General features: G+C 47.7%; 1 protein-coding gene across 1 annotated transcript; it reads left to right on the top strand.

Moving 5' to 3' along the window:
* The first annotated feature begins 2,341 nt into the window (after positions 1-2,341).
* On the top strand, positions 2,342-14,812 carry Inhbc (inhibin subunit beta C). Its single transcript, XM_075954469.1, has 2 exons — positions 2,342-2,654; positions 13,665-14,812. Exons 1-2 carry the CDS (start codon positions 2,342-2,344, stop codon positions 14,405-14,407), a joined length of 1,056 nt encoding a protein of 351 aa, XP_075810584.1. The 3' UTR covers positions 14,408-14,812.
* Positions 14,813-15,321: the final 509 nt, after the last annotated feature.

The raw sequence follows: 15,321 nt of genomic DNA, 5'->3' as shown, positions 1-15,321 counted from the left end.
CCTCCACACTGGCACTCCCACAGACCCACAAAAGGAACGGCACCTAACACTGTGATGGACGGCCCCAGGGTTTGTTGTCTGGCCGACTCCCAGGTACATGCATGAAGGGACCAATAGGCAGCGGACATCCGCTCAGCACAGGCCCCACTGGTGGATGCAACCCACTTTCGAGGCCATCCCTCTGTCCATATTTCCATCCACCCATTTTTTGAGATAGTGCTGCACCTGGCTTTCCTGCGATAGGGTGTCTTCTAGCTCAGCCCCGAGGCTCTGCTGGTCTCCAGCAGCTCCTTCACAGAGTTATTAATATCTAACCACTCACAGCGACTCTTTGTATCCATGTCAGCTCCTGGCCTCTGTGTTCAATAGGGCGTTCAGAAGAAACTGTTGGTTACCAACAGTAGCGGGTGGCCTCATGGGAAACTAGGCCTACTTGGTAAACTGTAGCCAACTGTAGCCAATGAAACTGACATAGCTTGCAACTTTATTGCTTTTTAATGATCCTGACACGCTGACCTATGTTTCTGACACAGTGTGTGAGCGACACCTGTTTTTGGACATTTCTTTTCTCGCCCATATCCTTAGCTTTCAGGTGATAACTTCGACTCAGTGGACAAAATCCAACCAGAACTAACAAAGAAGGTTGGGCAGACAAGAAGGAAAGATGGGGACCGGTGGACTTTAGGAAGTAGAGAAGAGCCAGGCATTGGTGGTGCACACCTTTAATCTGAGCACTTGGAAAGCAGAGGCAGCCTGGTCTACAGAGCTGGTTCCAGGGCTGCTCAGGGAAGAAAGGGGAGGAAGAAGAGGAGGAAAAAGAGCAGGAGAAGAATGAAACTCAGAAGTACTTCACTTTGTTTGTTTTTTTTAATATGTATTTATTTATTTACTTGTTATGTATACAATATTCTGTCTGTATGTATGCCTGCAGGCCAGAAGAGGGCACCAGACCCCATTACAGATGGTTGTGAGCCACCATGTGGTTGCCGGGAATTGAACTCAGGACCTTTGGAAGAGCAGGCAATGCTCTTAACCACTGAGCCATCTCTCCAGCCCCTTCACTTTGTTTTTTAAGAGTTACCCTTTCAGACAGGTATGTTGGCATACACCATTACTCTCAGCACTAGGAAGGCAGAGGCAGGAGGATCATTGTGAGTTCAAGGCCAGCAGGGTCCACATCCAGAACAGCCAGGGCTACATCATGAGATCCTGTCTCAAAGACAAACAATCAAAAAGAGTCACCCTTTTAGGGCTGGAGCGATTGCTCAGTGGTTAAGAGCACTGGCTGCTCTTCCAGAGAACCAGGGTTCAATTCCCAGCAACCACATGGTGGTTCACAACCATCTGTTACTCCAGTTCCAGGGGATCAGATGCCCTTTTCTGGCCTCCACAGGCACCAGGCATATACATGGTGCACAGACATACAAGTAGGCAAAACATGCACATAAAATACAATAATAAGAGGGAGCCAAAAAGCAAATTTTAGGGCAGGAGAGATGGCTCAGAGGTTAAGAGCACTAACTGCTCTTGCAGAAGACCTGATTCAATTTCCAGGTCGTGGCAGCTCAAAACTGTCTGCAATCCAGCTCCAAGTGATTTGACAGCCTCACACAGACATACATGCAGGCAAAACACCAATGCACATAAAATAAAAATAAAAAATAAATAAATAAAATTACATTTACTTATTAAAAAAAGAAAAAAGAAAGAATCACCCTTTTAACTGGACACGCCTGTGAGACCAGATTTGAGAAGGGGAGAAAGCAATTCAAAACGAACCCACACTACATAGCAAGTCCAAAGCAAGCCTGAGCTACGTGAGAACCTGACCCAGCCACCCACCATGAGCACACAGACATAAAGTTGCCTTTCACTTACTTATTTATTGTTTGTTTTGAGACGTTAAGGAAGGCCTGAGCTCCAGTGATTGCCCTGCCTCAGCCCCTGCAGTAAATTTATCTTAGAACCTCTGCTTGCAGCCTTTCCCCCAGGCTTCACAGCAAGGCTCTGCAGAGGAAGAATTCCATTTCTAACCTTTGTCCCTAGGCCTCCCAATAATAGCAAGGGACAGACACCTCTCTCTCCAAACAATCCAGCTCTCCTCACATCCCCCGCTCTGTACTGTCACTGGTGACACTGGAACTTCCTGCCAACTTCCACCTGTACTGGCGTCATTTTTTCAGGGCAGATGTTCAGCTGCTCTATCTCGGGCAAAAAGGAGTCGTGCCAGTCAGAGGTAAACTCCTCCCAGGGTCCGTGGCAGCCAGAACAGAGTGGAGGCCACTACTGTCGAGACCCTAAGAACTGGATCGGTGTCCTTCAGGGAGAACCTTCTCCAGCAATGGCTTCCTTCTTGTTCTTGCTATTTTTGTTACTGACTCCAGCCGCCGTGGCCAACCTCAAAACTGATGGTCCATGTCCAGCATGTTGGGGGGCCGCCTTCGATCTGGAGAGCCAGCGGGAGCTGCTTCTCGATTTGGCCAAGAAAAGTATCCTGAACAAGCTACACCTCCGCCAGCGCCCCACACTGAGTCGGCCTGTGTCCAGAGCTGCTCTGAAGACCGCACTGTGGCGCCTCCGTGCGCCTCGACAGGAAACCCTGCTGGAGCAGGACCAGACACAAGAGTATGAGATCATCAGCTTTGCTGAGACAGGTGGGTCCATGGTCTGCAGCTCTGACCCCAAACCTGACCCTGGAAAGAGAAAATCTCCTCCCCAACTTCGCTCTGATGGCCTCTCCCAAGCCATCCATCCAGCTCCTGCCCCACACTTCTCTATGATAGGTCAGGTCTACCTGGCTGGAGCTGGAAGCTGCTGCTGTTTTACTTCTGAAACTGCTCGTCCTTGTCTCCTCTGCTCTCTCTCTCTCTCTCTCTCTCTCTCTCTCTCTCTCTCTCTCTCTCTCTCTGTGTGTGTGTGTGTGTGTGTGTGTGTGTGTGTGTCTCTCTCTCTGCCCATAACCCTCCCGGTCTAAACCCACCATTCCCCAGGCCAAGGGCTGGTTACTGGGAAGTTTGTGATTTCTTTGGCCCTAGGGTCTATCACTTGAGCGCCCCATTTATGTAAAAAGAGAAGTAAAACACCACGATTATAAAACCTCTCCATACCTCAGGTTCTCCTGTCAGAACAAGGTCAAATAGCACTCAGACAGAGGTGTGAAAACAAACCATGAAGAAACTCAGTCTCGGACCAGGTGTGATGGTGCGCACCTTTAATATCAGCACTCAGGAGGGAGACTGATCTCTGAGTCCAAGGTCTGCCACAGTGAGAGGTGAGACCCTGTCTCAAAAAACAAAGCCAATAAATAATATTTTGTAAAAAAAAAAAAAATCAGTAAGCCAAGTGAGGTGGGGCACATCTTTAATCCCAGCACTTGGGAGGCAGAGGCAGGCAGATCTCTAAATTCGAGGCCAGCCTGGTCTACAGAGCGAGCTCCAAGACAGCCAGGGCTACACAGAGAAACCCCGTCTCAGAAACAACAAAAAGGTAAAAGGTAGAGGAAAGAAAGAAATGCTTCCACAGAGAAGAGAGCTGGAGAGAAGATAAGGAAATCTTAGCAAAATGCAAGGCTACTGCAAGCTCCCTCCGGTGTGGGCGCCGCCTCTCCTCACCGGGTCCTAGCGCCTTTCCCCTGGTGCCTGGTTCCTACTCTCCTCCCTCGAGACCCAGAGTAAACTCTGCAGCCAGGGCCATTTTAGCTGAGTGACCTGGGTAGTTAGTAGCCAGTTTCTCATCCGGAAACGAGGCTAATGAGAGGATGGCTTAGAGATGTAACTGAGTTCATATCGGTAAAGTCCTTAGGATGTGGGAAAGTAGGAAGGAGCAGGAAATAGGGAGGACTCCACTCCTGTCCAGCAAGGCTCTCCTCTCTCTGTATCTTCTCGTGGCCGAAAGAGACAAGGAAACGTTCTGAAGTCTCTTTTAATAGGACAGGAATCCCCTCTCCAGGGCTCTACCCTCATGACGTAATAACCTCCCAAAGGCTCCACCTCCAAATACTATCACCTTGGGATTCGAATTTCAACATTTGTTTCTTCTTTTTTGAGACAAGGTCTCCTTAAGTAGCTCAAGCTGGTTTGAACTCACAATATAGCTCACATTGGCCAAACATTCGTGACCTTCCTGCCTTAGCATCCGAAATGCTGGGATTACCGCCCCGTGCCCAGCTTCAATATATGAATTTTGAGGGGATAGAAGCAAAGAAAATCCATAGCAGTCTTTTTCCAGGAAGCCTCTATCACTTTAGCCCTACCCTCTTTAAACACGGTGGCTGGCTTCCCAGAGGCCAGTGTCAGGGTAAATAAATTCCTGGCTTCTGCATACACTTTGTTTACTTTTATCCCGTGGACAAAGCATGTCACTGTGGCCAAGTCCACAACTGGGGTGGGATGGAACTGGATCAATTCATGCAACCCAGAAGGTGATCCCTAGGGGCTGCCAATAAAGCGATCTAATGGTCTATCCTCTGGCCCCTGATAACTCATTTCCTTCCCACTCACATATACAGTCACCTGACCTGGACTCTTCCATGTCACATGTCCGTCCATCGTAACATTAGGATCAGGTTTGAAGTCCACGGTCTCATCACATGAAACAAGAGGCTAAACAATGAGGCTCCTCGGGTATTTTTCTCCAGGTTCAGAGATCTTCAGTGGCATCCTGAAACTGGCTCATGCTGCCTTGTGACCGCTGATGGTGAGCTTACCTGGGTTCAGTTATAGCACACGAGAAGCTTAATGGAAGAATTTGTCAATCAGGGCTCTTAAGGGTCCCCTCCTGGAGACGAGCTAGTCAGTGTTTACTGACACACTCCTGCCCATGTCCTAAAAATAAGTTACATCTTCCCCCTACCCACCTAACACTCTTCCCTCTCTGCCAGGTCTTGTTGGCTTCAGTCTCATGATCCTCTCGCCTAAATGCTGAGACAGGTGTGTGCCACCAAGCCTGGCATTGCTTTGATCCCTTAAAAGCTAGGACAGGTGTGTGCCATCAAGCCCAGCACTAATCCATGAAAGTCCTGATCTTCTGTCCAGCACATAGCTCAGTCTACGCAGATAATTCCCTTGGGCCTGATTCTGCTTTGGGGGGAGCTCTGGGCTCCTAAGTCTATAGTCCTAACCCTTGGATCTTTACCATCAAAAAGTGCCCTTACTTTTGAACAAGAAATGACCTGTGTTTGCAAGGAAGTGCAGAGCTCTGTTTGTCTGTTTTGTTTGTTTGTTTGTTTGTTTTGAGATAGGCTCTCACTTTGTAGTCCTTGGCTGAGCTTGGAACTCACGCTATAGACCAGGTTGGCCTCTAACACATAGAGATCCATCTGCCTCTGCCTCCCAAGACACCCAGCCCTTTTCCTTGTTGTTTTGTATTTTTGCAATGCTGAGGACAAACGCTCTACTGAATGATACCCTTAGCTCCCTCTTTTCATTTTGAATTATCTCCATCCCTTTTAGGAAAAACTGCTGCTCTTTTGATTATTAAAATTTTCTTTAAAACCATGGGCTCAGCAACTTTCTCTTAAGAAACCCGAGCCTACTCTGGAGTGTATCATACTGTCTCCCTTTTTTTTCTTTTTTCTTTTCAGATTTATTTACTTATTATGTATACTGCCTGATTGTATGCGTGCACGCCAGAAGAGGGCACCAGATCTCATTATAGATAGTTGTGAGCCACCACGTGGGTGCTGGGAATTGAACTCAGGGCCTCTGGAAGAGCAGTCAGTGCTCTTAACCCTTCAGCCATGTCTCCAGTCCATTAGTGTCTCCTCTTAAGCCCCTCTCTTTCCCTTGCTCTTTCCCTTGGAGTCTGGGTCAGGTGTTCCAGGTTCTTATCCAAGTGAATAAAAATAAAGGCTCACACAGACTTGCAAAAGAAGCAAGATAATCTTATTTGGAGCAAAGTGACAGTACAGATTAACTGGGGGTGGGGAGTAACTGAGTCACATGACTAGAATCCTCGAGGGCTCCAAATATTCCTTTCATGGGGTTCCAGAAAAGGAGGAGTAGTCTATGTGGTTCATGATTTTGATTAATAGATCAAGTCACACATTCGTTTTTCCTGCTGTCCATGTCCCTTCCCACAATGCATCAGACTTCAGTCATATGCACACCCAATCATGCATAGACGTAAGATGGAAAACAGGGGAGTCTCTCTGAAAAGTCACTGAAAAAGAGGTCTGCCATGCACCCAAAGCCAGTTCAGTCCAGACCAGCCCTCCTGTTCTTCATACCTGAGCATGCTGGGAATGTATTTGAATACAAACTGTCTGAATGTGGTTGTTACCAGGGGCAGAGGCACTCATACTCTTGAATGGGAGAACATGTAGCCCAGTGCATGGGGCTGGGAGTCCTAAGAGTGCGGGGTGCATGGTTTGCAGAGGGTTGTTTGTGTCTAGTTGGCACAAGTGAAGGAACATGCTGCCAAGTGCAATTTTTGTTGCTGTTGTTGTTTGAGACAGAGTTTGTCCTGGAACTAGCTCTTGTAGCCCAGGCTGGCCTCGAACTCACAGAGATCCGCCTGCCTCTGCCTCCCAAGTGCTGGGATTAAAGGCGTGCGCCACCACCGCCTGGCTCTGCCAAGCACATTATTATAAGGGGGTATGTGTACAACTAAAACTAAATGGAGGCCTCAGGGTACCAAACTTTCCTGTGCTTACCTGCCTCAAATGCCCATGATTAAATCTGTTTTAAAAATCTTTCTTAAACTAAATGAAAAAAAAAAAAACTTCACAAGTCTCTAAACAACATAGTGTGGTCTAGTCAATGAGCTGTACCCATCCTATGTTGTCAGGTCAACCGTAAGCCAGCAAGTGTTTCACACCTGTAACCCCAGCACTTGGGAGACTGGGGGCACTCTGAGTCTGAGGCTGCATAGTGAAACTCCATCTCAGAAAACCAATACCTAACTAAATAAATAAATTTTGACCCTAGCGAGGCGTTGCTTTCCACCCACCTTTTACTTATCCTGCCTGATCTTACTCTGACTGTGCTCCACTGCCAGGGCCCTGGGTTTTCATTTTTTTTAATTTTTCTTATTTATTTAGTTACGTGTATATAGTTTGCCTGCATGTATGTATGTATGCCACACGCCCATGTATGCCTGGTTCCACTGGAGTCAGAAGAGAGCTTCAGAACCCCTGGAGCTGGAGTTACAGATGACTGTGAGCCACCACGTGGGCGCTGGGAATCAAACCTGAGTGCTCTCAGTGCTGGGATTAAAGGCGAGTGCCACTGTAGCCTGGTTCCAACCCTGAGTTTTTATTATTATTATTTATTTCTGAGGCAGGAACTCACTACGTAGTCCTGGCTGACCTGAACTCCATATACAAGGCTGGCCTTGAATTTAGAGTTCCAGCCATCCGAATCCAACAAGGATTTTTTTTTTAATTTTAAGAGCTTTTGTCTTGCCGGGCGGTGGTGGCGCACGCCTTTAATCCCAGCACTCGGGAGGCAGAGGCAGGCGGATCTCTGTGAGTTCGAGACCAGCCTGGTCTACAAGAGCTAGTTCCAGGACAGGCTCCAAAACCACAGAGAAACTCTGTCTCGAAAAACCAAAAAAAAAAAAAAGAGCTTTTGTCTTTTTAAAAAGATTTGTTTTTCAATTTATTATGTGTATGTGTGTGTGTGCCTGTGAGTTTGTGTGTACTATAGAAGTCAGAGGGCATCACATCTCTTGGAATTGGGGTTACCACCTGATATGGATACTGGCAACTTAACCCAGGTCCTCTGTAATAACAATAAAATCTTTTTTGTTTGTTTGTTTTGTCTTGTTTTTTGAGACAGGGTTTCTCTGTGTAGCCCTGGCTGTCCTGGAACTCGCTCTGTAGACCAGGCTGGCCTCAGACTCACAGAGATCCACCTGCCTCTGCCTCCCGAGTGCTGGGATTAAAGGCATGCGCCACCACTGCCAAGCAAAAAATAGGATCTTAGTAACCACGGAGTCAACTGAAAAGGAAGAAAAATGATTTCCTTTTTCAATCTTGCAAATCCTTTTAGAAATATTTTCTCTAAATTATTCTAGGAAACTGAAGTTTTGTTTGTTTGTGTGTGTGTATGTGTGTGTGTATGTGTGTATGTGTGTGTGTATGTGTGTATGTGTGTATGTGTGTGTGCATGTGTGTATGTGTGCATGTGTGTATGTGTGTGTGCATGTGTGTATGTGTGTATGTGTGCATGTGTGTGTATGTGTGTATGTGTGTGTGTGTATGTGTGTGTGTGTGTGTGTGTGCGTGTGTTGTTTTGCTTCTTTGAAGCAGGGCTTCACGCTATAGTCCAGCCTGTCCCAGAACTCACTAAGTAGCCCTGGTTGGTCTCCTACTCACAGCAATCCTCCTGCCTCAGTCTCCCAAATGCTACCAGAATTACAGGTGTGAGTCACCGCTCCTGGCTCTCTGGCTCCCCGAACCCCCTCCAACACATGTCTCCTGAAATGCCTTATCACAGAAGGCTAAAATAAGACCATCGGCATTTTCAGCATCCCGCCAGGAAATCTCTCTTGCTAAAGTCACAACTTGGAAATGGGCTCTGGCTTCCGAGTTACTACAGGTGATAGACAGCCCATAGCTTGAGCTCTCCTTCCTCCAACTTCGACAGCAGCCTCTTCACTTCTGCCTTTGCTAAGTCTCTTCTCTATCCTTCCAAACTTGGCTGCCACTGAGTCCCAGAGTCAATGCTGCAAATTTTAGGTTTGGGTGACAGTGGTGGCACCCCACTTCTGACACACATTCCTTTTCTTGTCAGTTATTAATATTACATGCCAACATAAAACGGCCTTGCTGCTGCTGTTGCTATGGTGATTTTGTTTGTTTGGTTCAGCCAGTCAGTCGCTGTCATCACACATACTAGGCAACTGCTCTACCGCTTGAACAACCCTAACAATAAACTTTTCTCTATATTTTTTAAATAATTTATTTAAATGTATTTTATGTGCATTGGTGTGAAAATGTCAGATCCTCTGGGACTAGATGACAGACAGTTGTGAGCTGCCATGTGGGTGCTGGGAATTGAACCCAGGTCCTCTGGAAGGGCAGCTAGTGCTCTTAACCAAGGAGTCATCTCTCCTATCTCTCTTTTTGTATTTTTTTTTTTTTTTGGTTTTTCGAGACAGGGTTTCTCTGTGGTTTTGGAGCCTGTCCTGGAACTAGCTCTTGTAGACCAGGCTGGTCTCGAACTCACAGAGATCCGCCTGCCTCTGCCTCCCGAGTGCTGGGATTAAAGGCGTGCGCCACCACCGCCCGGCTTCTTTTTGTATTTTTAACACAGTTGTTTACTTTGTTTTATCTTGCCTTGATTTCTTCAGAGTCTTACTCTGTAGGCGAGGTGGTCCTAGAATTTCTAACAATCTTCCTGGTCCAGCTTCCAGACTATGAAGAATACAGGTGTGAGCCACCACAGACACTCAGCTGAACAAATTGTCTTAAAGCAACTAGTTCATTCGTGATTTTGTGTCTCAATTTAACGGGACAACTTTTGTGACCCAGGTGGTATAATTGAGGTCAGTCAAGCCACTGTATCTAGATGAGAGCTAAATCTGACTCAAATGTTTCTTTTTTTTTTTAAATATTTATTTATTTATTATGCATACAATATTCTGTCCGTGTGTATGTCTGCAGGCCAGAAGAGGGCACCAGACCTCATTCCAGATGGTTGTGAGCCACCATGTGGTTGCTGGGAATTGAACTCAGGACCTTTGGAAGAGCAGGCAATGCTCTTAACCACTGAGCCATCTCTCCAGCCCTCAAATGTTTCTTATGGGCTCTGATTCTCCAGATCTCTCTCTCCCTCTCTCTCTACAAGATTTCACAATTAGAACACTGTGTCCAGCCGGGCAGTGGTGGCGCACACCTTGAATCCCAGCACTCGGGAGGCAGAGGCAGGCGGATCTCTGTGAGTTCGAGACCAGCCTGGTCTACAAGAGCTAGTTCCAGGACAGGCTCCAAAACCACAGAGAAACCCTGTCTCGAAAAACCAAAAAAAAAAAAAAAAAACAAAACACTGTGTTGGCGCCTAAGTACACAAGATCTCACTGAAACTGCTAATGTCTCACTGACTAAGCCTTTGAAGTCAGGAATCTGTATGAAGCCGTGAATATTTGAAGTTACGGTCATTGGAAACCGATGGTGTAATAGCCTTTGGTTGTTCTTGGGTTTTGCTTGTCTATTTGTTAGATTTCATTTTTATTGTTTTTAATTATATATATATATATATATATATATATATATATATATATATATATAGTATGTGTCTGCGTATGGGTATGCCCACATAAGTGCGAGTGCCCACAGAGGCCGCAGGGGTCAGGGGTCAGATTCCCCTGAAGTTCCAAATGGCTGTGAGATGCCCACTGTGCTGAGCCCAGCGGGAGAACAGTAAATGCTCTTAACCACTGAGCTATTCCTCCGGCCCTTATGTTTGTCTTCGTAGCGGGGTCTCACACAACCCACGCTGGCCTTGAACTCCTGGTACTCCTGCTTTCACCACCTCTTGGTGCTGGGATTTTCTGGCTGAGCAACACCACATCTTGTTCTGTTCCGTGCTAGGAGTGGAACCCAGGCTGCATGCACGCTGGACAAGCACTCTGTTGATGGAACTTAGGGATCAATTGCCAGCACTACAAAAATGACATGAAGCCAAACATGAAGGCACATATCTGTAACACCAGCACTAAGGGATACCGCGTAGGGAAGATGAGAGATGATGGGGAAGTGGGAAGTTGTAATGGGGATGTAACGAAATGTACAGCCAGGTATGCTGGCACGAACCTGCCTCAATATCTGCCCCCTAAGAAAAATAGTAAGGTGATATCAGGTTTTTGTTTTGGTTTGGTTTTTGGTTTTTCGAGACAGGGTTTCTCTGTGTTGCTTTGGTGACGGCTGGATGTGGGAAGAGAGGGAGGCAATCACAGGGTTTATAGGGGCGAGAAGGCAAGGAGGGGCCCCATCCGTGTCATTCACACACAGAAAGAGGGGAACAGAAAGGGAAATAGTGACGCTCTCACTAGGTGTGCTGGCAGGACATTCCTGTGCCACCATTAAGCAGTTATAAATTTAGGTGTGAACTTGGCGATACCCAAATCTCCAGGTCCTGTTTCCCTCTGCAAAAAGCCCTGACCTAAAGCTGGGCGGTGGTGGCGCACGCCTTTAATCCCAGCACTCGGGAGGCAGAGGCAGGTGGATCTCTGTGAGTTCGAGGCCAGCCTGGTCTACAAGAGCTAGTTCCAGGACAGGAACCAAAAAGCTATGGAGAAACCCTGTCTCGAAAATCCAAAAAAAAAAAAAAAAAAGCCCTGACCTAGACACACAGGTGTGAGAATCCCTAAGGTAAAGACTACGCTGGCTTTGAGTTCAATGGCTGCCTTTTAGCTGAGGATAAAAGGAACCGAGGATGAGGGATGAGGGCACACCTTGGAGAGCATCAGAACCTTCACACTGAAGGCACAGACAAAGGAAAACCGAGGAAACACTGTAAGTCGCTAGGTGTTGGGCTGGGACGTAGCTCAGTAGAAGAATATTTGCCCAGCACGCACAAAGCCCTGGGCTCCCCCGCACCGCACAGCGGCTCATGAAGGCTGGTGTGGTGGTGCCCATAATCCCGGCACCCAGGCTGCAGACAGCAGTCAGTCATCCTCTGGTGCGTAGCTCCAGGCTAGGCTAGACTACCTGAGACGATGTCTCAAAAAAGGCAAAACTAAGACAGAAAGATGGTCGAAACAAAAGCAGTTCCTCCCATCGGACAACTGTGTGGTGCTCCTCCTCATTTCGTCTTAGCTGGAGACCAACAGGTGGGCCAGGCTCACCTCTCTTAACTTCCATTTTTCATAAACCCCTTTGACAGTTCAGCGAAGTTATTGGCTCCTTTGTAACAGGAATGGATTTTGTTCCAGCTTCCAATAAGAGTAAGACATTCCTTATTTCCATCTGAGATTTCAACAGAATTCCTTTTCCCCATCCATATTTCTACTAACAGCAGAAACATCTTTGTCCTGAGAAAAGGTCTCATTCTCTATCTGGCTCAGGCTGGTCTCAGATCCACAATGGTCGCCTCCCAGACCTTTCGAGCGCTGGGGCTGATTGCAAGCACAAGCTGCCATGCCATGCTCTACTGGCATCTTTTAAAAGCTTGTGTGTGTGTGTGTCTGTGTGCCAGAGACATGTTCGGTACCCTCAGAGCCCAGAAGCAACACTGGATCCCCACTGAAGTTAGAGATGGTTGTGAATCACCATGTGGGTGCTGCGACTTGAACCCAGGTTCTCTGGGAAATTAGCCATTGCTCTTAACCTCTGAGCCATCTCTCTAATCCCTTCTGCTATGGCTTTAATCATGATCATTAAGTCACCTCTAAGAAGTGTCAAACTTTATAATTCTCCACTTTTTGTTGTTGTTGCTGTTTTTTGGCTTTTTACGACAGGGTTTCTCTGTGTAGGAGCTCTAGCTGCCCTGGAACTTGCTCTGTAGACCAGGCTGGCCTTGAACTCCCTAGTGCTGGGATTAAAGGCGTGCGCCACCATCGCCCGGCTTTGTTTTGTTTTTGAAACAAGGTCTGACTATATAGCCTGGAACTTGCTGTGTTCCACACTCAAACTCACAGAGATCTGCCTGTCTCTGCCTCCTGGTAATCCCTTACCAGAACTGCCCTTTATACTTGGTGGAAATTTGGGCTGTTCTTTAACCTGCTTCTCCAAATGCTTCTCTCTTCTACCCATTTCCAAAGCCACTCACATTTTTAGGTATTTGCTATTGCAACATCTCATTCTCAGAGCTGTTTAGAACACTTACCGCTTTCCCAGAGGGCCTGAGGTCAGTTCCCAGCACTCATGGCTTGTGACCTAAGCACCTGTAACTCCAGATCCGGATGTAACTCCAACATCCTCTCCTGGGCTCTATAGTTACACATACACAAACTCTCTCTCTCTCTCTCTCTCTCTCTCTCTCTCTCTCTCTCTCTCTCTCTCTCTCTCTCAAAACAACAAAGAAACAGAGGACTGGAGAGATGGGTTAATGGTTAAGAGCACTGGCTGCTCTTCCAGAGGACCCGGGTTCAATTCCCAGCACCCACACAGCAGCTCATGACTGTAACTCCAGTTCCACGGGATCAGACACCCTCACACAGACATGAATGCATGCAAAACACCAATGCGCATTAAAAACAAAAATAAAAAACAAGTGTGGTGTCATATACCTGTAGTCCTAGAGTTTGGAAGATAAGCATCAGGAGGGTTAGATGTTCACGGATATCCTTGGCTACATAGAAAGTTAGATCCAGTCTCCAAAAATATAATAAACAGAGGGAACGCGCTGGAGAGATGGCTCAGAGACTGACAGGACTGGGTTTGGTTCTCAGTGCACACATGGTGGTTCACAGTCATCTGTAACTCCCTTTGACCTCTACATGTGTGCTGTCGTGCTTCCACTCCTACATGCATGTACACATACATGAGAACACACGCTAACAAATTAGAACTTAGAACAAAGTAAAACAAAAACTGGGCCTACTGATGCTATAAGCCCACAACCCCAGCACTCTGGACGCGGAGGCAGGGAGGATCACCAGTTCAAGGTCGTCCTTGTCTGCAGTATTGATTGAGTTAAGGCTACTTTGGACTCCGTGAGAAAAGTTTGCTGAGAGCAGACACAGGCTGCAGAGTTTGACTGGGTTTTTTATGTTCACAGGCCTCTCCAGCATCAACCAGACCCGTCTCGATTTCCACTTCTCTGCTAGAACTGCTGGCGGCATGGAGGTCCAGCAGGCCCGCCTCATGTTCTTCATGCAACTCCCTTCCAATACTACCCAGACCATAAATATACGGGTCCTTGTGCTAAGACCGTACGCTACCAACCTCACCTTGACAAGTCAGTACCCGCTGCAGGTGGATGCTAGTGGCTGGCACCAGCTTCTCCTGGGACCCGAAGCTCAGCTTGCTTGCGGTCAGGGACACCTCACCCTGGAACTGGTAACCGAAAGCCAGATGGCCCACAGTTCAGTAATCCTGGATGGGTTTTCTCACAGACCTTTTGTAGCAGCCCGGGTAAGAGCTGGGGGCAAGCATCGGGTTCGTCGGCGAGGCATCAACTGCCAGGGGGGGTCCAAGATGTGCTGTCGGCAAGAGTTCTTTGTGGACTTCCGTGAGATCGGCTGGCACGACTGGATCATCCAGCCTGAAGGCTATGCCATGAACTTCTGCACTGGGCAGTGCCCACTACACGTGGCGGGCATGCCGGGCATCTCTGCATCCTTTCACACAGCCGTTCTCAATCTACTCAAAGTCAACGCAGCTGCCGGCAGCACTGGAGGAGGCTCGTGCTGTGTGCCCACAGTTCGGCGCCCTCTGTCCTTGCTCTACTACGACAGGGACAGCAACATTGTCAAGACGGACATCCCTGACATGGTGGTAGAGGCCTGTGGGTGCAGTTAGCTTATGCATGATACAGCCCAAGGTAGAGTAGGCAAACATGTCCTTACAAAGATGGCCTTCCTCAGAAGGAGGGAGTAACTACGTTCCTGCCTCTGTCCACAAAGTAACCACCTTCTTTCTAAGTATTCAGACTACCCTCCGTTGACTCCAGTAGATCTACATCTAAAGGAGTCACCACCATGACCACCAGCTTCTCTGTCTCTCCTGGGACATGGTTGACCCAAGAACACACCCCCATCCTAAACCCTACTCTAGGGGTTAATCCGCTGCCAACCACAAGCAACATGGTTTTGTTCCCAGCAAAGACACCCCTCGTTCACCCTTAGCCAATGGTGCAATCTACTCTACCTCCTGCCCCGCCAACTGATGGCTCCACTCCACAATGACCCGCCCGAGCATCTCCCCTCGAACACACACCTGCCTTCACCACCATGCCCAGTTTTGGGTTCCTAGCTTGCTGTTTTCCAAAGTGAGACCCTTGCCCAAGTGTGCTACTAATACTGTTTGCATAGCCTCCAGCCTTCAGTCTTCTTCTGCCTGTGGGGGCTGGCGCACCTGAGCCACCGAAGCCACCGAGCTCTCCTATCCTCTGACTTCCAGCTGAATTTGACCAAAGGGAGATTCAGGTTGGAAACTAAAGACTAGGGAGTTACAGAGGTCACAGAAAACTCCATCGGGCCTAAAGTCTCGCACCTCGCATCCAGGCGCTTAAGAGAGTGCTACCTAAAGGCTGAGGCCAGCTAGTTCTCGGCTAGCCTGGGCTACACTGTTAAGACCTGTCACAAAGTAAAAGAACGGAAAAAAGAAAAGAGTATTTTCTATTCCCACCCCCCCACTTATTTATAAGCCACAGCTCTGTGTAGCTGTGGTGTGCTATGTCCATGTGGCTCCGGGTTTTGCATGTAGCCGTGGTT

Source organism: Microtus pennsylvanicus, chromosome 20 (genome assembly GCF_037038515.1).
Source record: "Microtus pennsylvanicus isolate mMicPen1 chromosome 20, mMicPen1.hap1, whole genome shotgun sequence".
Taxonomy (NCBI): domain Eukaryota; kingdom Metazoa; phylum Chordata; class Mammalia; order Rodentia; family Cricetidae; genus Microtus; species Microtus pennsylvanicus.
The sequence above is the reverse complement of the archived record's forward strand: the minus strand, read 5'-3'. Positions and strand labels throughout refer to the sequence as shown.